Genomic DNA, 23,606 nt, shown 5'->3' with positions numbered 1-23,606 from the left:
CTGAGGGTTTTTTAAGACAAATGGTCAGAGTAAACTTGGAATATAGTTAACAGTTTTGGGCCCCTTTTCTAAGAAAAAATATGCTGGCATTGGAGGTTCACGAGAATGGTCCCAGGAAGGACAGTGGTAACGTTTGAGGAGCATTTAATGGCTCTGGGCCTGTACTCGCTGGAGTTTAGAAGAATGATGGAAAATCTTATTGAAACCTATTGAATATTGAAAGGCCTAGATAGTGTAGATGTGGAGAGGATGTTACATGTAGTGGGGGGGGGGAGGTCTGGGACCAAAGGGCACTACCTTAGAATTGAAGGACGCCCATTTAGAACAGAGATGAGGAAGAACTTCTTTAGCCAGATGGTGATGAATCTGTGAAATTCAATGCCAGGACCAACTGTGCAGGCCAGTTCATTTGGTTTATTTAAAGCAGAGGTTGATAGGTTCTTAATTAATCAAGGCATCAAAGATTATGGCAAGAAGGCAGAAGAACAGGTTTGAGAGGGATAATAAATCAGCCATGATGGAATGGAGGTGCAGACTCAATGAGCTGAATGCCCTAATTCTACCCCTATGACTTACAGTCTGATATGCTGGTAGTAGAAATAAATCTTGATTTTTCCTGTTCCAGTTTATGACAATGTTAAAGACCAGGTTCGAAACAAAAATAAAACAAGAACTACACTATAAAAATAATGAAAAGCTATCAGTACCATTAGCAATACGTACATAAAATAATTCATAGATTTGTTTCAAATTAGAGAATACTTCTTTGTATTACAAACCAAAAATTAAACTTACAGCCACAAGTCTTTTATCCATTTCTAGAATTTGCTCTCTACTGCTTTTTGCTTCCAAAGCACTCACTATTGTTTCATAGTGTGTGTTTATGTTTTCTTGTACTAAACAATGAGAAAAATGATGATAAGTTAAAAGTAATAATGAACAATTCTACATTAGTTCAAAGAAACGATAGTGTTTTAAAATGCCTATAAGGTTTAATGAGCATGGGGTGTCGGAAATGAATATCACTTCTGGGTCACTAACTGGAAATCACTGCTGTGTATCTTGCAGTCTAAGTAAGAGTTCAAGAAATTATAAGAATATAAAAACACAATTATCTATCTGAATAATATTAAGAATCATCTTTCACTCAGTGGCCACTTTATTAGGTTCAGGAGTGGAACCTGGTGTGGTCTTCTGCAGCTGTAGCTCATCCACTCCAACGTCCCATACGTTGTGTGTTCAGAGATACTCCTCTCCACACCATTGTGTAATCTGTCAGCTTGAACCAGTCTGCCCATTCTCCTCTGACCTTTCTCATTAACAAGGTCTTTTCGCCTATAGAACTACTGGACTCGCTCACTGGATTTTTGTTTTGCTTTTCGCACCATTCTCTGTAAACTCTAGAGACTGTTGTGCATGAAAATCCCAGGAAACCAGCAGTTTCTCAGACACTCAAACCACTCTGTCCGGCACAACGATTATCCCATGGTTTTATGTCACTCAGATCACATTTCTTTCCCATTCTAATGTTTGGTCTGAACAATAATTGAACCTCTTGACCATGTCTGCATGCTTCATGCATTGACTTGCTGCCACACGAATGGCTCATTAGATATTTGCATTAATGAGCAGGTGCATAGGTGTACCTAATAAAGTGGCCACTGAGTGTATGTTCTGAGTGTATAATTCCTGGTTTAGCAATTATATCTGGCATTCTTTAATTTAAGTGATTCAGCTTACCAGAAGTGATTTCCCATTTCTTTGGGCATGATGTTCATGATCTTAGGAATCATGTTTATCACATTAGTGCCCCATCTAGTGGCTATATGATTATACTACCCAGCTAAAATGTACCCAAAAAAAAACCAGAATCACATTTAATATCACTGGCATATCTTGTGAATTTTTTTGTTTTGTGGCAGCAGTACATTGCAATATATATAATAATAAAACTATAAATTACAATAAGAAATATATAAACACAAATTAAATAAGTAGTGCAAAAAGAGAGTAAAAAAAATGAGGTAGTCATTGTCCATTCAGAAATCTGACAGTGGACAGGAAGAAGCTGTTCCTGAAATGTCAGGTGTGTGTCTTGAATCAATCAATTAAATAATTTGTAATCATCCATTTACAAAATTATTTTAAAACTATATAGCCAATATTAAACTGATTGTCAGAGGTTTCAGCTGTCTTCAGGATGCCCAAAATCTTAGTTAACATCTTTAACAACTAAACTTGGATTTTCATATAAAAGCTACTTTTAGTCCCTTGTCAACATAACAATTGGATATCAATAGCCCATATAAATGCACATAAAAAAGCGAGAACTTAATTTAAATTTCTGTACGTTGTGAGGCAGTTACAACCTTCCCCATCTCTATTATAAAGATATGTAGAATTCAGTTGTTTGAGTCTAAGTCTTTAGATATGTGATTGACTCTATGTTAGTAATTTAGCTTTTAACTTCAGCTGTAAAATGGATGACGGTGCATCAGCTATCAAATGTACATCCTGCTTGTTGACTTTCCTTCAATTGACATTAAGACATAAAAAAAATTCCTTAATGTAACATATTAGTTTTATGGATAAAACAATAACATATAACTAGAACATAGGGTTCAAGCCAAAATATAAATTAATATGTTACATATGCAGCAGCATGAAATAAAACTTTTGTTTTTCTAGTTTTATAAATGTGGCTTGTTGCAATACAGATTACAATATAGTTCATATTTCTTCCATATGCTGTTACTATGGTTACAGACTATCTGAAGTACTCATTGGATATACAATATAGTTCATCAAAAACCAGGCTTTGAAAGAGAGTATCATTTGTGCAATCCACACTGAGATCTATGATTTAAGTTTCTGATAACTGATTTAAAATAAACCATGGAATCTTGGAAATTTCTGACACAGAAAGGCCATTTGCACCACCACATCCATTCTATACAAAAAGGAGTTAATACCAGATCCTTGCCCCTGGGAATGAATCATTGTAGATACACTTCTTTTTAAATGTGATGAGTACATATATCTCCACCATTAGTACCATACAGTAATTTTTACCTAATATTTTAATCAGTCATACTATGCTCTTGAATTCCATGTCTCATCTTATAAAGACAAACGTGTAAAGTTTTTCAACCAGCTTTTCTCCCTGTCGAGCAATCTTCAACAAACATGAGAAAATAGGAACAGTAGGTTACTCAATCCTTCAAGCCTGCCCTGCTGCTGAATATGATCATAACTGATCTATGCCAGCATTGACTCTTCTTCTGTGCCAGTTCCTCATAGTTGTTAATTGTTCAGTCTTTCAGATAGTTATCGCTCTCCATCTTAAATATATTTAATGATCTGACCTCAGAGATAGATAATTCCAGAGATACAGAAAAGAATCTATGCACCTCAGTTATTTTGTAGCTACAATGCCTTTTTCATCATTCCCCCACTAGTGAAAACATGTCAACATCAACCACGTCAAGCCACCTGAGCATTTTATATGTCTGTACAAAATCACCCCATCTAATTCTGAACAACCCAAAATGGTCTAGCTTTTCTTGATTGTATAATCCTCTCATTCCAGAAATCAACCTGGCAAATCTCCTTTGAATGGCCTCCAATGCTACTTCTAGGTATGCATCATTCAAGGCATGTCTTAACCAACACCTTGTACAATGGTAATAGAACTTTCTTATTCTTAAATTCCAAGCATTTTAAAATTAAGGTCAATGTGCCATTTGCTTTCTTAATTACTTGTTGGACCTGCCTGCTAACTTTTTCTGATACATGAGATTGAATATCTAGATACCCCTGATCTTCACTAATTTATAGCCTCTCTCCATTTTGATAATAATTCACCTTTTGACTTTCCTTACCAAAGTATATAACCGCGCTTCCTCACATTAAAACTCCGTTTGTCAGGTTTTCACCCAAACACCAACTCACCTCCCCTGAGTCTCCCTCTACACTGAACACACTTTGGTAAATCAGACCACCAAGCTGTGCTTCTTCTCTCTGCAGCTAGAAGCTGCTGCGATGTGGGAATCCTGAACAGGAAGTCTTACATTGCTGGTCTGAGGAAATAGATAAGCTTCTACATGACTGTTTTGAATTGGTGGACTGGTCCACATTTAAAGACTGAGCAGCCAGCCTAGATGAGTCTGTCCCCATTGTCATGGCCTTTATCAGCAAATGTGTTGATGACTGTGTACCAATGAAGATAATCCAGGTGTTCCCAAACTGAAGATCATGGATGTACTGGGAGATCAATTACTCACTGAAGTCCAGGATTGCAGCATTCAAATCAGATGACCTTGACCTTTAGAAGAAATCAAGATATGACCTCTGAAAAGTTATCAGGGATGCCAAGGGACAATACAAATCCAAAATTAAGTTCCAGAGCTATAAATGGACTATAAAACAAAGTCCAAGTCAAGAACAGAAAGGAATTAGAATGTCACCATCCATCCTGACTGTCTCCAGTGCACCTGACCACACAGTCACTGTTGTAGACATAAGATTTGTCTTCCAGAAAGTGAACCTGTGGAAGCTACATGGCCGGTTGCCATCTCTGGCTGGCCCTAATACTTTGCAGATCAGCTAGCAGTGGTAGTTGCAGGCATTTTGACCCCTTACCTGCTTCTGCTTTAAGAAGACCACTAGAATCCCATTTCCTCAGATAAACAAGGTAATGTGCCTTAATGACTTTCTGGTGGTCTTGATACTCACCCACCATCATGAAGTGCTTTGAGAAGCTGGTCAAGGCAAGTATGAACTCCCAGTCAATGTTTACCCACTGCAATTTGTCTACCTCCAAAACAGGTCTATGGCAAATGCCATCTCTCTGGCTCTATACTCAACTCTGGATCATCTGCACAATGATGACATCTATGTTAGCCTATTGCTTATGGACTACAATTCTGCCTTCAGTACTATAGTTCCATGCAAACTCACTTTCAAACTCTTGGAACAGACTACAATCAATAAAGATAGGTAGAAACACCTTTGCCACAATTATCCTCGGCATTGGTGCCACACTATGTTGTGTCCTCAGCCCCCTATTCTATTCCCTGTACACTCATGACTGGGAGGTCAGGTTCTGCTCTAACTCCACTTACAAGTTTGTGGATGAAACCACTACAGTGGACTGCATCTTAAATAACAATGAGCCAGAGAATACTGGACAGAGATAGAGAGCCTAGTAACATGGTGTAATGGCATTAACATTTCGTTCAATGACAACAAAACAAAGGAGTTGGTCATTGTCTTCAGAAAGAAGGGGCGGTGCATGGACTCCTGTTTCCATCAATGGTGAGGGTCGAGAGCTTCAAATTCCTTGAAGTGTACAGCCTGTCCTCAGTACAGTAATAAACTAATTTACCAATTTGCATTTAATCTATGTACTGTAACAGAATCTCAATGCCTCCATCATAGCACACCCTTCCACCTATTTTCACATCATTGGCAAATTTGCAACTTTACGTTTTACAGTAGTCACTTCTCCAAATTATTAGCATAAACGGATAAACAGTAAATAACTGAAGGCCAAGGATAGATCCACGGTGTACTCCAGCTTTAAAAGGACCTGCTAATTCCATCTAGTTTCTATGTACCGTACTTGTTGTCAGTCCATACTAACACACTTCTACCAGTTATTACGTCCTGCACATTCTCCTACATGACAGTTTGTCAAATGTCCTTTTAAAACCTAAATACACTGCATCAACAGGCTTCCCTCTATCATCTTCAAATTCATTATCTGATTATCTTATTCCTACAGTCTACAACCTGCCTCCTCACTACCAATCAGTTTTGCTAATATCTGCAAACCTCCTAAATGGTCAAAGGTTCATTTATTAATCTGAAATTCTTCTTCCCCAGATAGCCACAAAACCAAGAAAGAAATGGCAACATGATCATCAACCACCCCCCAATCCCTCCTCCCTGCACAAAAAATGAACAAAAAAAAAGCAGGCACATCGACCCCCAAATCCCCCTCCCCCGCACAGAAAAACAAGAAAGATCTGGCCAAAGAAACAGGATATAAAAAATTATAAGACTGAAAAAAAAAATCTATAGTCCAAGTCCTTATCCAAAATGCAGAAAACCTCGGTAACATTCTCCGGGCCCAGCAGCAGGCCCATCCCTCTCGCAGCAGAGCGATCAAAAGGCACTCTCCCCTCTCCAATAGCAGAGCGATCTCACCAGTGATCAAAAGGCAGGCAGCCAGTGCTCACCTTCAGCATTGGCCTCAATGTTTCAATCTCCCTCGTCGCCTTAATCCGCAAAATGGAGTCAAACATTGACTCATGCCCCATGCTGCATCCTTCTCGCCAAGAGGTTCCTGTATGCTGCCTCTGCCTCCCAGAATCCTCTAGGAAACAGCAGAGCAGTGAAATGCCCAAACGATCTCAAAACTGCAAATCGCAGGCTCCAATAGTTCAAGCATCACATTCAAGAGGAAAAACAAATGTAAGACACATAAAAGAAGTAAAATATATGGTTTTGCAATCTATCCGGAAGATATTGACCGAAGGAGTGTTTTACAAGGGCGTCATCTTGACCAGTACGTTGCAGTCGCTGGTAAATCTGAATCACTGTATGTGCCACGAAAGACAAATTAACCTAAAACTCTTTTGTGTGTACCCCTCTATACATAACCAGCCAATTTTACCTTTCACTTTCTGCCAAAGAACTAATTCAGAATTTATCTTAGAACATTCCCTTTTATCCCTGCAGCTTTTACTTTTCTTGTTAGTCTACACATGGAAATTTGTCAAATAACCTGCTAAAATCCTTAAAGAGTATATTAAATATGTTGCCATCATCTACTTTAATTGTGACGGGCTTTAATCCAGGCTTTATAGGCATTAGCTTTTAATGGAATTAAAACCAGACAGGCTCAGCAATGAGCAGACATTACATTGCATCCAACACCCAAGCTAGCTACTATATTCAAATTACCTCAGAATACAGTATAATGAAGGATGTCCCAATTTATTTAACTCTGTGCACCTGAAATACTTATGTGACATGGTAGTGTAGTAGTTAGCTCAACACTATTACAGCTTGGGGTGTTCCAGAGCTCAGAATTTGATTTAAAGAGTCTCTGTATCTTCTCCCTGTGAAATGCATTGGTTTCCCCGGGTTCTCCGATTTCCTCCCACAGTCCAAAGATGCACTGGGTAGGTTAGCAGGTCATTGTAAATTGTTCCATGATTAGGTTAGGGTTAATTGGGGGTTGCTGGGGCAGCATGGCTCGAAGGACTGGAAGGGGCTTACTCCATGCTGTGTTGCTAACATAAAATTTTAAAGAATAATAAAAATCCTGGTTGATGTTCCACTTTTTATTTTCTATAATTTAAAAAGCCTTACAATAAAGTAAGCTTACTTGTTTTTGATAAATTTTCCAATCCTTCTAGAACTGTTTGATTTTGTAGTTCTGTTTTCCTTTCAAGTTTATTAAAGGATGCCTTAATCTTTAAAATGAGAAAGTATGCAATTAGTAAACAATAACACATTTTTGTTTGCCAAAAAATGGTGCTAATAATATCAGTAAGAGAACACCTGACAATTGCATTTTTCTTTCATCTATCCAATTATGTATTGCAGAATTTTATGTGTTAATTTTAATGGATTATCTTTTTGATTTTGAAGAAATATAGTAAGCAATTGTATTATTATTATTAGTGGGATCAAGACTATTATCTCTATTACTTTCCAAATGTTGCACAGTGAATGATATTTTAATTCAAAAATCACAACCCAAGTAATATACCTACCCAATATGAGTAAATTCCTTATTTTTAAGACAATATACAGTACTGTACTTCACTTGTGGAAATAATGACTAGCATTCACTGCCTACCAAAGTCGATTGCACTATCTAGGCAAAATATTATCTAAGGCAACAATTTGATATTGTGACATGTTTGTGGAGGCATGAGTTCAGCACTCGGATGCAACAGTATAAATATCAGACTTTACCAGAAATCATCTACAACCATTAGATTTCTGGATTTGGATGCAACACTGTAAGGAGTGCATACAACTGTATTTTCAAGAGTTTTATCCACTTTAAACATGGGCATGATACCAGCCTGCAGGCCTGAAGAAAAAGTCTATAAAAAGAAACACATGTGAGGTGGGAACCTGATCAAGTAGGATTTTATTCTAAAACAAAAGTTTCATTTGGTTACAACAGACAGGCAGTGGTTATATCCAATTGCACTAAAAATTTGCTAGACTGTGCTGTAGTATGACTCCATACACTGAATGAAGGATGTCTATTTATAGATGTGCAACATAAACAAGCTTTTGCACTGAAGGGTGATGAGGAGCTACAAAGCACAAAAGCACTGCATGAAACAATTAAGGTCCAATTGGGATTTTTCCTCAGGATATATTTCTTTACATACAGTTATGTAAACTTGGTAAATTTATTTTGGGAAAGAACAGCAGCTTAAGAACAACTATAATATTGCTGCCTGACTGGAAAATATTAATTAGAAAAAGAACTGTTACTGTATATTCACTGTCTTTATATTCCTAACACAAAACATACTCCTTGCTATTTGCCACCAGCAAGCAGCAACTATTAATAGTCATAGTCATACTTTATTGATCCTGGGGGAAATTGGTTTTCATTACAGTTGCACCATAAATAATAAATTGTAATAGAACCATAAATAGTTAAATAGTAATATGTAAATTATGCCAGTAAATTATGAAATAAGTCCAGGACCAGCCTATCAGCACAGGGTGTCTGACCCTCCAAGGGAGGAGTTGTAAAGTTTGATGACCACAGGCAGGAATGACTTCCTATGATGCTCTGTGTTGCATCTCGGTGGAATGAGTCTCTGGCTGAATGTACTCCTGTGCCCACCCAGTACATTATGTAGTGGATGGGAGACATTGTCCAAGATGGCATGCAACTTGGACAGCATCCTCTTTTCAGACACCACCGACAGAGAGTCCAGTTCCATCCCCACAACATCACTGGCCTTACGAATGAGTTTGTTGATTCTGTTGGTGTCTGCTACCCTCAGCCTGCTGCCCCAGCACACAACAGCAAACATGATAGCACTTGCCACCACAGATTCGTAGAACATCCTCAGCATCATCCAGCAGATGTTAAAGGACCTCAGTCTCCTCAGGAAATAGAGATGGCTCTGACCCTTCCTGTAGACAGCCTCAGTGTTCTTTGACCAGTCCAGTTTATTGTCAATTCGTATCCCCAGGTATTTGTAATCCTTCACCATGTCCACACTGACCCCCTGGATGGAAACAGGGGTCACCAGTACCTTAGCTCTCGTCAGGTCTACCACCAGCTCCTTTGTCATTTTCACATTAAGCTGCAGATAATTCTGCTCACACCATGTGACAAAGTTTCCTACCGTAGCCCTGTACTCAACCTCATCTCCCTTGCTGATGCATCCAACTATGGCAGAGTCATCCGAAAACTTCTGAAGACGACAAGACTCTGTGCAGTAGTTGAAGTCCGAGGTGTAAATGGTGAAGAGAAAGGGAGACACAACAGTCCACTGTGGAGCCCCAGTGCTGCTGATCACTCTGTTGGACACACAGTGTTGCAAGCACACGTACTGTGGTCTGCCAGTCAGGTAATCAAGAATCCATGACACCAGGGGAGCATCCACCTGCATTGCTGTCAACTTCTCCCCCAGCAGAGCAGGGCGGATGGTGTTGAACGCACTGGAGAAGTCAAAAAACATGACCCTCACAGTGCTCGCTGGCTTGTCCAGGTGGGCGTAGACACGGTTCAGCAGGTAGACGATGGCATCCTCAACTCCTAGTCGGGGCTGGTAGGTGAACTGGAGGGGATCTAAGTGTGGCCTGACCATAGGCCGGAACAGCTCCAGAACAAGTCTCTCCAGGGGCTTCATGGTGTGGGAGGTCAATGTCACCGGTCTGTAGTCATTGAGGCCGCTGGGGCGCGGTGTCTTCAGCACAGGGACGAGGCAGGATGTTTTCCACAGTACAGGAACCCTCCGGAGCCTCAGGCTCAGGTTGAAGACATGGCGAAGTACTTCACATAGCTGAGGGTCACAGGCTTTGAGCACCCTGGTACTGACACCATCCGGTCCTGCAGCCTTGCTTGGGTTGAGACGTTTCAGCTGTCTTCTCACCTGTTCAGCCATGAAGCCCACCGTGGTGGTTTCGTGTGGGGAAGGGGAATAGTCATGAGAGCAGGGTGGGGGACTGTGAGGAGGGGTAGGAGGGGAGAGTGGAACATGTGTTGATTGGGGGCCGACAACAGATGGCTCATGTGGGGGATAGGCAGGGGTCACAATGTCAAATCTGTTAAAGAACAGGTTAAGTTCGTTGGCCCTGTTCTTTAAGTAGTTAAGCCAGAGACTTTGATGGATTCCAGATACAAGACACAAGAACTTTGGACATAAAAGAAGAATTGCAGATTGAAGAGCCAGGAATATCCTTTCCGATTCATTAGCATAAGGGCAGGTGGAAGTTTTGATCTCCTCCTTGAGGGAAGCATCAGAAATCCAGTTAACTGAGTGAAGAAAATTATCTTAATCGATCTCTGTATCTGATTTCCTAATTTTGTTTTTTGCTTTGACTCTTGGAAAGTTTGGGACTAGGGGGTGAAAGGAGAAAAATCACTTCAAACTAAGTGGAAAAAAATTTCCTATGTTATACCAGTGGACTGCCAGCTGTGAACAGCAAATCCGACCAAAAATGTTCAAGGTTCTCATTGTGCTTCCTTTGGATGCTATGGCATATTTAGGGGCTTATAATTGTAGTAGGGACGAACTTAGTGTAACCATGTGAATAAGAGTGATAGCATTCACTATCTCTCACATTACTTTGCTTTTACTTTGGCAGAATACCAACTGAATCCTGAAAAAAAAGGCTTGAAAACACGCAGTTAAAATTTGAACAGATGTTGTTAGGACTTTAGGGGCTGACTTTATTCCCTAGAGTATGGGAGATTGAGGGATATCTTATAGAGCTCTACAAAGTTACGAAGGATGTAGATAAGGTGAATGCATATAGGCTTTCTCCCCCTCAGGTTGGGTGAAACTAGAATTTGAGATCATAGGTTTAAGGTGAAAGATGAAATATTTTAGGAAAACTGAGGGGGAACTTCTTCACTCAGAGGGTGGTGCAAATGTAAATAAAGCTGCTAGCAGAAACGGTACTGCAGATGTGGGTTCAATTGTAATATTTAAGAGAAGTCCGGATAGGTACATGTTTGAGAGAAGTACTCTATGGAGGGCTATGGTCCAGGTGCAGATAGATGGGACCAGATAGAAACCAGGCTGGCATAGACTAGACAGACTGAATGGCCTCTTCCTGTGCTGTAGTGCCCTATGACTCTATAGCTCAGAAAATAAACTTTACTGAAACAAGAGGACTTCTGAAGGTAAGCCAAAAATTGGAAGAGCACTCTTTTATTTCTCAGAATTTCATTCAATTTTCAGTATAAAGACAGGCTTTTCTTCCCAATAGTTCCATGCAGAGATGCATAAAGAGCATAAGTCTCTTCCATCCTTGTCTCTGCTCATCTCACCAGAATGATTTTTAAGTATTCTGGTCATTGCTTCGCAATGGCACACATAAAAACACAACTGAGGTCCTTTCAATATTACTGATGAACTCATTTTTCCTGTCTGCTTTTCTGGAACAGTGCACAATCAGAAGATAGGTTTGGGCCATGACTGGTGCAAAGAGATTACATGCTGCTGTTATTGTAAGTATCGCCAAAATGAACTGTATTTTGGATTGAGACAATCATCAGGCATCCAAATGGAGAAGGCAGGTTTCAAAGGCCAAGTAATAAAAATGGTTTTACCCCAAAGTAAGCAGAATGGGTTCCAAGCAACACACACAAAATGCTGTAGGAACTCAGCAGGTCAGACAGTATCTATAGAAAAAGGTACAGACAACGTTTCGGGTCAAGACCCTTCAGCAGGTCTCAACCCGAAACATCGACTGTACTCTTTTCCTTAGGTGCTGCCTGACCTACTAAGTTCCTCCAGCATTTTGCGTGTGCTGCTTGGATTTCCAGAATCTGCAGATTTCTCCAGTTTGAGAATGGGTTTCAGATATTATTCCGTACCACCCCTGCTGCTGAGGTGACCACCGAAAATATAAAAGTAATATTTAACCTTGCTGCATACATACCCCTTCAACATTGTCCTGGAGCTTAGAAATCCAGTTATTGAAGTACTCACTAAAATAAGAAAAACAAAACATTAAATTGAATCAACAATATTATTGGGAAGTATTAGAATGGCACATTAGTCATTTTCTCTGTAATAACTACCTTTCTTGCTTTTCTTTTGCTTTTCGCTTGCTTATTTCAAACTGCTCCAAAAATCCTTTGGGTTTCCCAAAGCAAAGCTGAGTAACAGAGCAAGTTTCTTTATTTTCCATAGCAAAAATATGTGGTTTAGCTTGGTATTTTTCATAAAATTTCAATTCACTCTATAAATTAAAAGAAGTAAATGTTGGTACTTCTCAAAAAGCTTGATTTTTAAAACAAATTAAAAACTTATACAATTGTATTTGGTATATACTAAACTCTCCTAAAATGAGTATTCAACAAGTGGCAGGCATCTTTCTTTATCTTTGATGCCCTCATTTATTGATCTAAACTACTGGAGATCTTTTGAGAATATGATGAGTAGAACAGATGGGGGCGGGGAACAAGTGAATGTGCTGTACTTGGATTATCTAAGCACTTTCAAAAAGGTTTCCTGCAGAACATTAGTGAACAAGATCGGTGTACGTGCAGATAGGAGTAATCAACAGATACAGGTTGAGAATTGTTATTTAGCAGAAAACAGAGTGCAAATAGAGGCATATTTTGGCAGTCTAGCTAAACACCATAAGACCACAAGACACGGAAGAAGAATAAGACCAGTCGGCCATTGAGTCCTGTGCCATTCAGTAAGAGATACTGCAGGGCTAAGTATCTGAACTACATCAAAGATTTTGCTGAGGACATATTTCTAAAACAAACTGCTAGAGGAACTCAGTGGGTCATGCAGCATCTGTGGAGACAAAAGGAAAGTTGATGTTTCACATCGAGACCCTTCATTGAATTCTAATGCAATATCATCTGGGAAACTGTGATGTGAACAACTGTACTTGTGGCAGCAAATGCCTTGGTTCGCAGCTGCTTTCAGATTTAGATGTAATAAGAATGTTAGTGATTATTTTCATTTCGTTTTCTGATGTGAGCTGCTTGAGCTATTGTCAATAAATCAGAAAAGATGATTTGCTTCTTGTGTCTCTGTCAATGTCTTTCTATAATTGAATAGCAGAAAGTGTAGGACTCAGGTTAATTCTTTATCATTTTCCACAAATATACAGTAGATGCAATTGCATTTTAACTGGCATGTAACTGACTGACTTTTTAAAGCAATGTATATGGAAATGTCAATAGATAGTATGTTAGTTATATAACATTTATATGATTCTACCTGCTGAAGTCCCTCTCAAGATACTTTTGTTTAAAGTTGAAGTAAACGTGATTGAATACAATTGTTGACCGAGCTAGGAGATCAGCTATGAGGCAGGATAGAGTAGAAACACCAGGGAGGTCCTCCTTACAGCATTGTAGAAAAGCACACAGTAGTGTGTGGTTATTTTATTCAAATAGACAAAGGTCTGCACCATTTATCCAATAACATAAGCTCAAATTCAAGCAATCCAATAACAATTGATTTAAACAGAAAATCCTCCACTCATTAGTTCACAGAGTGTCTCCACTGGAAATATACATCTTATCAAAATTAAAAATAGTTAGAAATCATTTTTTAAAAATTGCAGATAAGGAGGAAGGATGGACAAAGAGAATATATATGACATGATGGAAATTAGGAACTGTAATCTATTTTCTTCAATATTCATTTTCAAGCCCTGGAATTCCTCATCCCTGATTGCCCTCAAGAAGATTGTGCACACTACTACCATAAAGAAAAGAATATGGGTTTAGCTAATTGATGGGAGTTCTTTTTTCCTGGAAGTTGTCAGGCTTTCTAAGAGTTTTATTGCTGCCCTCACCCAATGAAGTATTCCATTATGCTCCTTAATTGTGCCCTGTACCTGATGGAAAGGCCATAGGTTTTTAGGAGGTTGGTTATTTGCTGCAGGATATTTAGCTGTTGACCTGCTTTGTTACCACAGTATTTATGTGACTAGACCAGTTGCTTTTCTGGTCAATGCCAATGCCTTATAGCATTGCCATTGAATGTCAAGGGTAGAGGGGTTGGATCTCTCTTGTTTGAAATAGTTATTATCTGGCACTTTTGTGATACAAAATATTTCTTGTCATATATCAGTTCATATCCAAATGTTGTCTAGGTTTTGCTGTACACAGGCATTGGTTACGGAAGGGGATATTCTTGAAGTCTTCTCCTCCTGATGATAGTTGCTAGTTGTGAGACTACTTAACCCCGTCTAATGCATCCTATTTTGTTGTTTAGCATAAAAGTATTCCTCTTTTGCTGTTTCATTAGGCTGGCACCTCATCACTTTTAGATATGCCTGTACAGGAATTGACAAGGCCTTCAGTGAACCTGTGTCGATATCCTGGGCTGATTTTAATGCCAGACTGAGGAATTTGTAGAGCCATGAGGTTACAAATTATACCAGTGTACACTTCTGCTGCCGCTGCTGATGGTCTACACTTCATGGAAACCAGATCTGTTGAGATGCTCCCATCTAGCACATCTATAGTACCATCCAGTATGATGATGTCCTCAGTGGGAAGACAGAACTTTGTCTCTGACCACTTCTACTTATGTTATGATGAACAGACACACCTGCCACAGGTAGAGTGGTATGGACGAGATAATGTAGGTTTGTGCTTTGTGTTGGTCCACTTAGTATGTATCTCATGCCCATGCAGCAAAATATTGTGTTTAGTGCAGTTGCAAACTAGATCCTCTTAAAAAAAAAAGGGGAAAATTGGGAAATATGCACATAACAATATTAATGTGGTCTCTCCATCAAAGGATTCATTGAATTCTGACCTGCAAGACAGCAATATCATTTTAATATTTATGTCACTATGCTGCATGGCACTCAAAAATAATTCTGTCTGTAAAATATGAGCAATCTGTTAATCATAAATGTCAACAATGAATTCTTTCAGAAAAGAATAGCATTAAATTGTAAAGCATTGTTACCAACCAAAAATGGATAACTTGTTTTTGACATGGGAACTTACTGGACTATCTAAATTATGTCATACCATGGAGATAGTTAGTCAAATATAATTGAAATTAGATAAGGCAAATATGATAAAAGATGGACTAACAGGAATGAGAATTTAATTAACCTTAACTTGATTATCTGACTGACATGTATTTATCTATCAAATGATGATTTTTAAGACATAAATATTGGAGTATAACTTGCAATGGGGACTACAGCAATAGAACATCCCTGGTTACCAAGCCAATTGTCTGACCAATGCAATGTTTTACACTATTTCAAAATCCCTTGGGTTTGTGGATGCCTGTTATTTGGTCAGTACAATTAATATTTTACACAGGTTTATCTCTCAATCATCTTCAATTTCACACTGCTACAATCAGAGGTTCCCACCTGCTTCAAAAGGGTGACAATCATACCAGTGCCCAAGAAGAGCAGAGTGGGCTACCTGTGGCACTAGCATCTACTGTGATGAAGTGTGTAAGAGCGGTTGACCATGGCTACAATTAACTGCTGCCTAAGCAAGGACCTGGACCTGCTGCAACTTGCCTATTGACAAAATAGGTGTACAGTGGATGCAATCTCACTGGCTCTCCACCCGACCTCGGATCACCTGGACAATAGTAATCCTTATGTCAGGCTGCTTTATTGACTACAGCTCAGATTTCAACACAATCATACCCTCTGTTCTAATCAAAAAGCCCCAAAACCTGGGCCTCTATACCTCCTTCTGCAAGTGGATCCTTGACTTCCCCACCAGGGAACTGCAGTCAGTAGGGATTGGAAATAACATCTCCTCAGCGCTGACGATCAACATTGGCGCACCTCAAGGATGCATGTTTAGCCCAATGCTCTATTCCACATACTCCTACAATTGCGTAGCTAGACACAGGTCAAACACCATATAGAAACTTGCTGATAACAGAACCATTGTTGGCAGAATTTCAGATGGTGATGAGGAGGTGTACAGGAGCAAGGCAGATCAGCTGGTTGAGTGGTGACACAACAACAACCTTGCACTCAAAGTCAGTATGACCAAGGAATTAATTGTGCACTTCAGGAAAGGCAAGTCGAGGGAACATACACCAGTCCTCATTGAGGGATCAGAAGTGGAATGGGTGTGCAGAGTCAAGTTCCAGGATCTTAACATCCCTGAGGATCTGTCCTGGGCTCAACATGTCGATGCAATTACAAAGAAGGTATGACAGCAGCTATATCTCATTAGGAGTCTGAGGAGAAATGGTATGTCACCAAAGAGACTTGCAAATTTCTACAGCTATACTGTAGAGAACATTCTAACTGGTTGCCTCATCGTCTGGTATGGAGGGGCCACTACACAGGATCAGAAAAAGCTGCAGTAACTAGTAAACTTAACTAGCTCCATCAACGGCACTAGCCTCCCCAGCATCCAGGACACCTTCTAAAGTTGACACTTCTAAAAGGTGGTATCCATCATTAAGGATCCCATGACCAGGACATGCCCTATGCTCAAAGAGGAGATCAGGAACCTGAAGACAAATACTCAATGTTTCAGGAATAGTTTCTTCTGCTCTGCCATCAGATTTTCCCATGGACAATAAACCCATGGACACTTCCTCAGTATTTTCCCCTCTCTTTTTGCACTACTTATTTCATTTATACTATACACACACACGTTTTATTACTATGTATTGCAATGTACTTCCGCCGCAAAACAACAAATTTCACAGCATACTCTAGTGATATTAAACCTGATTCTGATCTGAACCAATAACTTGTGAGTACAACACAGGGTGTGAATGAAAATGAAATTACAATTTACAACAGGTAAAACCCCAAGTAGCCAGATACCTGTAGTACATAGTGTGCTATGGGAGTGGGAGTGCGAGGTGATGAAGGAGAAAGCCGTAGGAAGGAGGATCTTGATAAATATACATTTCTGTTACATCTTTTGTGTCAATGTCTCAGCGTAGCCTGTCAAATCCAGCCCCACTTGCTAGATGATCACTGAGCTAAACTTTTGCTTTTTTTTTCATTTGTTATAGTCTCCAAAGAACACGCATTAGTTTGAGCATTGGCTGCAAACTTTGGAATATGAGCTATCTCCAGTTAGTTTCAAAGCTACATTGTGAAGTGACACAAGGTATGCCAATGTAACCTTTTATACACGGGCAAAATGAAAAACATAGCACGCCCTCCTTCTTATTTTACTGTGACTTTTATACATTTTGGGAACTCCATTTTATATTCCTAGGACTGAAACATACAATGCATTATAACTGCCATCATTAGAAGTTCACCTACCACTGAGAAAACATTGGTGTTACTAATAAGGATTGCAAAAGATGTTGCCCAATTCAATTTTAAGACTAGCAACGCTTTATGTAGAAATGATTGTTAACTAAACATTTTCTCATTATAATTTTTATCATGTGACAAAATATTGCCACACAATCAAATTTCTAGGAATGATAGCTTCCTTTTTATTTGCCCCTCATGAACTGGAATCCTGAGATTGAGACACCCACTCAGACTAGTCTTACTTCATTGTGTTGTGAGTTCTGCTGGGAGTTCCTCTGGGTTCTTGAAGGCAGGTTAAAATCCTGAGACTCTGAATTTTCAGGGCAAAATTGTGATCCGAAAAGAAACTGAGAATCAGTCAAACTGGAATGGTCACTGGGAGCACTATTCCAAGTGGCAGATTTAGTCATCCTGTATTGAAAGAATTAGACATAAGCAAATATTAAACATGCAATTAATTGAAAAATGCATTGATATGAAGCCAAATCTGTCAACTTGTGTTTCCATTGCAGAGAAATTTTATTGATTACACAGCTAACATTCAAATGTAGCAACTGATTCAGAAGACAAATGCTCCACAGGCTTTTATAAGGAGAGGGTTTGAGTAGAGAGTATATTCTTACTGCAACTACTTAGAACCTTGGTAGGACCAAATCTAGAATATTGAGTAAAATGTTAGTCTCCTTACCTAAACACATTGAAATTTTTCACAGACAGAAGAGCCAATGGATGTAAAATTACAATGACGTGGGCCATTTTCAAACCAAGATAAGGAAAAGTTGCATAAATTTTTCCTATTTCATAAAGATGTAGAGGAGAACATGCAGCTATCAAAGTTTATGCTGCATCTCAGAGCAATTCTATCAATCTCATTACCACATTATACTCACCTCTAGCCTTTATTCTCACACATGTTCATTAAAACAAAACCCTCGCCTTATTTCTCCTTGAATCCACCTTCAGCAATAGCAATTTAAAAATAGATAATTCACCAAACTGTTAGCATACATTTTGGGTAAGGGAAAAAGCACCTGAAGAAAATCCATGCAGTCACAGGGAGAATATGCAAATATCACCAGAGGTCAGAGGTCAGAATTGAACCAGGTTGCTGAAACTGTTAGGACAGTTCTGCTACACACACACACACGCGGTGGGTGAATCTCTGGAATGCTCTACTCCACTAAACCTTGGAGAATCAATCATCTGGTTCATTCAAAGCAGACATAATTTGATTTCTGAATATTAAACCAATGTTATAAGGAAAATTATGTTTACGAAGGGTCACCATGGTTTTGATAAATGGCAAGAGAGGCTTGAAGGGCCAAGAGGGCTATTTCCACAACATGAACACAACATGGCCTTCTATCCCTTCCTATCAGATTCCCCCGTCCCCAGCCCTTTAACTCTTCCACCAATCAACTTCTCAGCTCTTTACATCACTCCCCCCCCCGCCGGTTTCACCTATCACCTACCACCTACCATCTTGTAATTTCAGAGCAGAGGCTGGGTATGCTGAAGTCAATAACTCACCTCCTGACAACCCAAGGCCTTCCGCATTTAAAAAGCTGAAGGAAGAAATGTAGGGAAAGCTCTGATTTCTGAGAGGAATCTTTATCCAAACGATTAGTGAACATCATGTCCAAACTGTCTGCTCACAGTGCAGACCAAAACCTGAAGGGATGCAGTACCGAGACACAAAGAGAACCTATGGATGCTGGAAACTGGAGCAACACACACAAAATGCTACAGGAAATCTTAAGTTCAGGCAGCATCTATAAAGGGAAATTAACAGTCCATATTTAAGGTCAGGACCCTTCAGCACGACTGGAAAGGGGGCAGCAGCCAGAATTAAAGGGTGGGGGGGTGTGGTGGGAGGAGGACCACAAGCTGGTGGGTGGTAGGTGAATCAGATGAGGGGGAAGGTAGGAGAGAGGAAGGTGAGGGTGGGAGGGGACAGGGCAACAATTTGAGAAATAAGGTGATAAGTGGAAGAGACAAAGGACTGAAGAAGGCAGAATCTGGTGAGAGAGAACAGTAGGCCATGGAAGGAGGTGGGGATCCAGAGGGATGAAAGTATGGGTAACGAACTGAATGAGGACAGGGGAGGGGAAAGAGAAGGCGTAAAGTGGCAAGAGGGATGAGGAAAAACAAAGAATCTGGGTACAGAGGGGAGTAGTTACTGGAAATCGGAGGACCCTATATTGGTGTTGTCAGGTTGGAGATACCAAGATGGTATATCGTGTGTTGGCTCCTTCAGTCTGCATGTAGCCTCAACTTGGCAGTAGAGGAGGCTGTGGACAGGCATGTCAGTGTGAGAATGGGAGGGGGATGTGGATTTCAAATGGCTGGATACTGGGAGATCCTGGCTGTCATGGCGACAGAGCGGAGGTGCTTGATGAAGTGATTCCCCAATCCGCTTCAGGTCTCACTAATACTGAGGAGGCTATACCAGGAGCACCATATGCAATAAATGACCAAACGTGTACTACCTTTATGCTAAGGAGGCATTTCGATTCATGAAATTAAGAGTAAATAAAGATAATATAGTTGGACTTATACTGTGTATGTTTGCAGACAGAGGAGAGGTAGAAATGGGAGGTGCGGGGTAAGGGAACGATGCCCTCCATCACCACTCTCCTCCATCTGGCAGAACTGGTCCTCACTCTCAATAACTTCTCCTTCAGCCCCTCCTACTTTTTTCAAACTGAAAGTGTAACCATAGGCACTCACATGGGTCCTAGCGAAGCCTGCCTTTTTGTCGGCCTTGTGGAACAGCCTATGTTACAAGCCTACACCACTATCACTCCCACTTTTTCCTATCCTATACTGACAAATGCTTCCCACACTCATGCTGAGCTCGTTGACTTTATCGGCTTTGCCTCTAACTTCCATCCTGCCCTCAAATCATTTCCAACATCGCACTCCCCTTTCTCGATCCGTCTGTCTCTGGAGACAGTTTATCTACTGATATCTTCTTATAAACCCACTGATTCTCACAGCTACTTGGACTATACCTCTTACCACTCTGTCACTTGTAAAAATGCCATCCCCCTTCTCTTAGTTCTTCTGCCCCCGCCACATCTGTTCTCAGAATGAGGCATTTCATTCCAGAACTAAGAAAGGGGCTTTCCTCTCTCCACCATCAACGTTGCCCTCACGCATATCTCCTCCATTCTGTGCACATCTGCCTTCACCCCATCCTCTCCCACACCCGCCCCCCCCCCACACTGGGGATAGGGTTCCTTTACTCCTCACCAACCACCCCCTTAGTTTCTGCATTCAACACTTAATTCTCCATAACCTCCGCCAAATCCAACAGGATCCCACCACCAAACACATCTTTTCCTCCCCTCCACTTCCCGCTTTCCACAGGGATCACTCCCTACGCAACTCCCTTCTCTATTTGTCCCTCCCCACTAATCTCCCTCCTGGTACTTACTCTTACAAGCAGAACAAGTGCCACACCTGCCCCTACAACTCCTCCCTCAGTACCATGCAGGGCCTAAACAGTCCTTCCAGGTGAGGCACCATTTCACCTGTGTGTCTGCTAGGGTCATCTACTCTATCCAGTGCTCCTGGTGTGCCCACTTGTATATCGGTGAGAGACTGGGAGACCACTTCACCGAGAACCAACGTTGCATCTGCCAAAAAAGTGCGGTCTCCCAGCGGCCACCCATTTCAATTCTCTTTCCCAGTCCCACTCCAACTCGTCAGTCCAGGGCCTCCTCTATGGCCGCAGGAAGGCCACACTCAGGTTGGGGGAGCAACAACTTATATTCTGTGTGTGTAGCCTCCAATCTGATAGAACGAACATCGATTTCTCGAACTTCTAGTAATTGCCCCCCCCACCTTCACCATCCCCATTCCCCTCTATCACCTCATCTCCTGACCTGCACATCAGTTCCCTCTGCTGCTCCTCCCCCTTCCCTTTCTTCCATGGCCTTCTACCCTTTCCTATCAGATTCCCCCTTCCCCAGCCCTTTAACGCTTCCACCAATCAACTTCTCAGCTCTTCACCTCACCCCTCCCCCCGCCGGTTTCACCTATCACCTACCACCCTGTACTTCTTCCTCCCCTCCCCCACCTTCTTAATCAGACCTCGTCTTTTTTTCCCAGTCCTGATGAGGGGCCTCAGCCCGAGACATCGACTGTCTACTCTTTTCCATAGATGCTGCCTGGCCTGCTGACTTCCTCCAGCAAGACTTAGATGGATCCTACTTAATTTCTAGGAGACTATAAAAGAAAAGAGCAAATGTTGTTTTGCTGCAAGTGGTATGTTTATAATGCAGGTTGGAGAAGTAGCATTTAATAAATGAACTTTGTTTGTTTGCAGATCTAAATTAACCACAAATTGGACAGTAATTAAGGAGAACTTAGGTCCAAGTACTCTGCATATGAATATCTCCTGACAGACCAATATAGTTGCATTGTAAAAATGTTTACAATGAGAAGAAAAAGGGCACAGCATGCATAACTATATAAAAATCTGAGATGATACGAAGTGCCTTGTGCAACTGCTTCCAAATAGAGCTATATATCATAATATACAAACATTGATCAGGCTCATCTACAAAGGGCAAATAGGAGGCAGCAATGCCTGCAATAAACTGCAGATGCAACTATTGCTGGATTTTCACTGTACCCAGCAATCAAGTTTAAATATTTGCAACAAGCAATTGGATCCCTCTCTCTTTTAATACACTGAATTGTGTTTCAAATGTAGCACCTAATACCAAATCAAAATTTTGAATCCGTGATATCTTTGTTTTAAACCATTGCTATCCAGCTTTTCTCCTTTTTAAAATGCATATTAATGGATGGCAGTGGTTTGCTGCACAGGCATTCATGGAAATGGGGAAAAACATAGGAAGAAGGAGCATCTAAAAATTATGACTTTTCCATCTAAAAATGACTACATGCATTGATTCAGAGTGAATGAAAAATGAAGGTTGCAATTCATGACATTTTGATTCAACTTGTCAGTAAATTTTCAAGAAATCTCATGCAAATTGATGTATGAAAAAGAGTAATTGTACTTGGATGAATCATGACAGGAGGTGTCCAGTCCAATTTCCTGATATTCAGGACAGCCATCAAAACTTGTTGCAAACATTGCTATCAATGTGTGATTTCAGCATAAAATAAATAATTATTTTTTTCCAATCTATTTTCTGGGCAGTAGCGCCATCCATTCTCCAGTACCTGGGTATCAGGAATTACCTGCTGAGTAGTCGTATAAAAGTACAATTTTAAAAATATTGCTACTTACCCAGGTCCTGTTGGAATGTTTAACATCTCTCTGATGTTCCATATGTTTGAGGTCATTTCTGCAGTTTTTTCTAGAAGAAATTAAACTTAAAATAAATGTTTCTGTACTACTTGTGTTCACGCATTTTAATGAATCAAGTTAAACAGTTTCAATCACAAACGAGAAAATCTGCAGATGCTGGAAATCCAAGCAACACACACAAAATGCTGGAGGAACTCAGCAGGCTGGGCAGCACCTATGGAAAAGAGAAACAGTTTAAATGCATCTTTACATCAAGCAGAAGAAATATATATCATAACAATAAATCCAAAATATCTCAAGGATTAACATTTCATCTTGGTTCTAAAAATATTATGATATTATATTCATGTCGAGATCAACCATATCTTTGTTTTGAAGTAAAGGTGGTTTAATGAATTGAAAATCTACAGATGTAATGGCCCTAGTTAAGAAAGAATGAAGACAGAAGGTAGAAAATAGTCTGCATACGGAATGCCACAGGTCAGGCAGCATCTATGGAGGGAAATGGACAATTCATGTTTTGGGTCAAGACCCTTCATCCGGACTTCCAGAAGAATGGGCTAAGCCCGAAATGGCAACCGTCCATTCCCGCCCCCCACACAGACGTCTCCTGACTCCTCCAACGTATCTGTGTTGCTTCAGATTCCTGTTTCTGCAGTTACCCGTGTCTCCATGTAGAAAATTACAGGCTTGTTAACCTGCTATTCATTTGGGAAGGTTCCATTCCTGAGAAGTATTCCTGAGCCCAGCAATTTGCAAGTCAGAAATGCGATCACAAGTTCTCACATGGTTTGTGGGACCATGCCTGCAGCCCCACAGAAGGCAA

At 40.3% G+C, this 23,606-nt stretch overlaps 1 protein-coding gene across 1 annotated transcript; it reads right to left on the bottom strand.

Moving 5' to 3' along the window:
* Positions 1 to 795: 795 nt before the first annotated feature.
* Positions 796 to 23,012, bottom strand: LOC134357042 (interactor of HORMAD1 protein 1). The gene is made up of 5 exons (XM_063068352.1): positions 22,760 to 23,012; positions 17,733 to 17,901; positions 12,311 to 12,471; positions 12,169 to 12,217; positions 796 to 896 (listed from the first exon to the last, which is right to left on the bottom strand). Exons 1-5 carry the CDS (start codon positions 22,813 to 22,815, stop codon positions 882 to 884), a joined length of 450 nt encoding a protein of 149 aa, XP_062924422.1. The 5' UTR covers positions 22,816 to 23,012; the 3' UTR covers positions 796 to 881.
* Between the last annotated feature and the right edge of the window lie 594 nt (positions 23,013 to 23,606).

The sequence above is a fragment of the Mobula hypostoma genome, chromosome 15 (genome assembly GCF_963921235.1).
Source record: "Mobula hypostoma chromosome 15, sMobHyp1.1, whole genome shotgun sequence".
Taxonomy (NCBI): domain Eukaryota; kingdom Metazoa; phylum Chordata; class Chondrichthyes; order Myliobatiformes; family Myliobatidae; genus Mobula; species Mobula hypostoma.
This window is presented reverse-complemented; position numbering and strand designations above follow the sequence as displayed.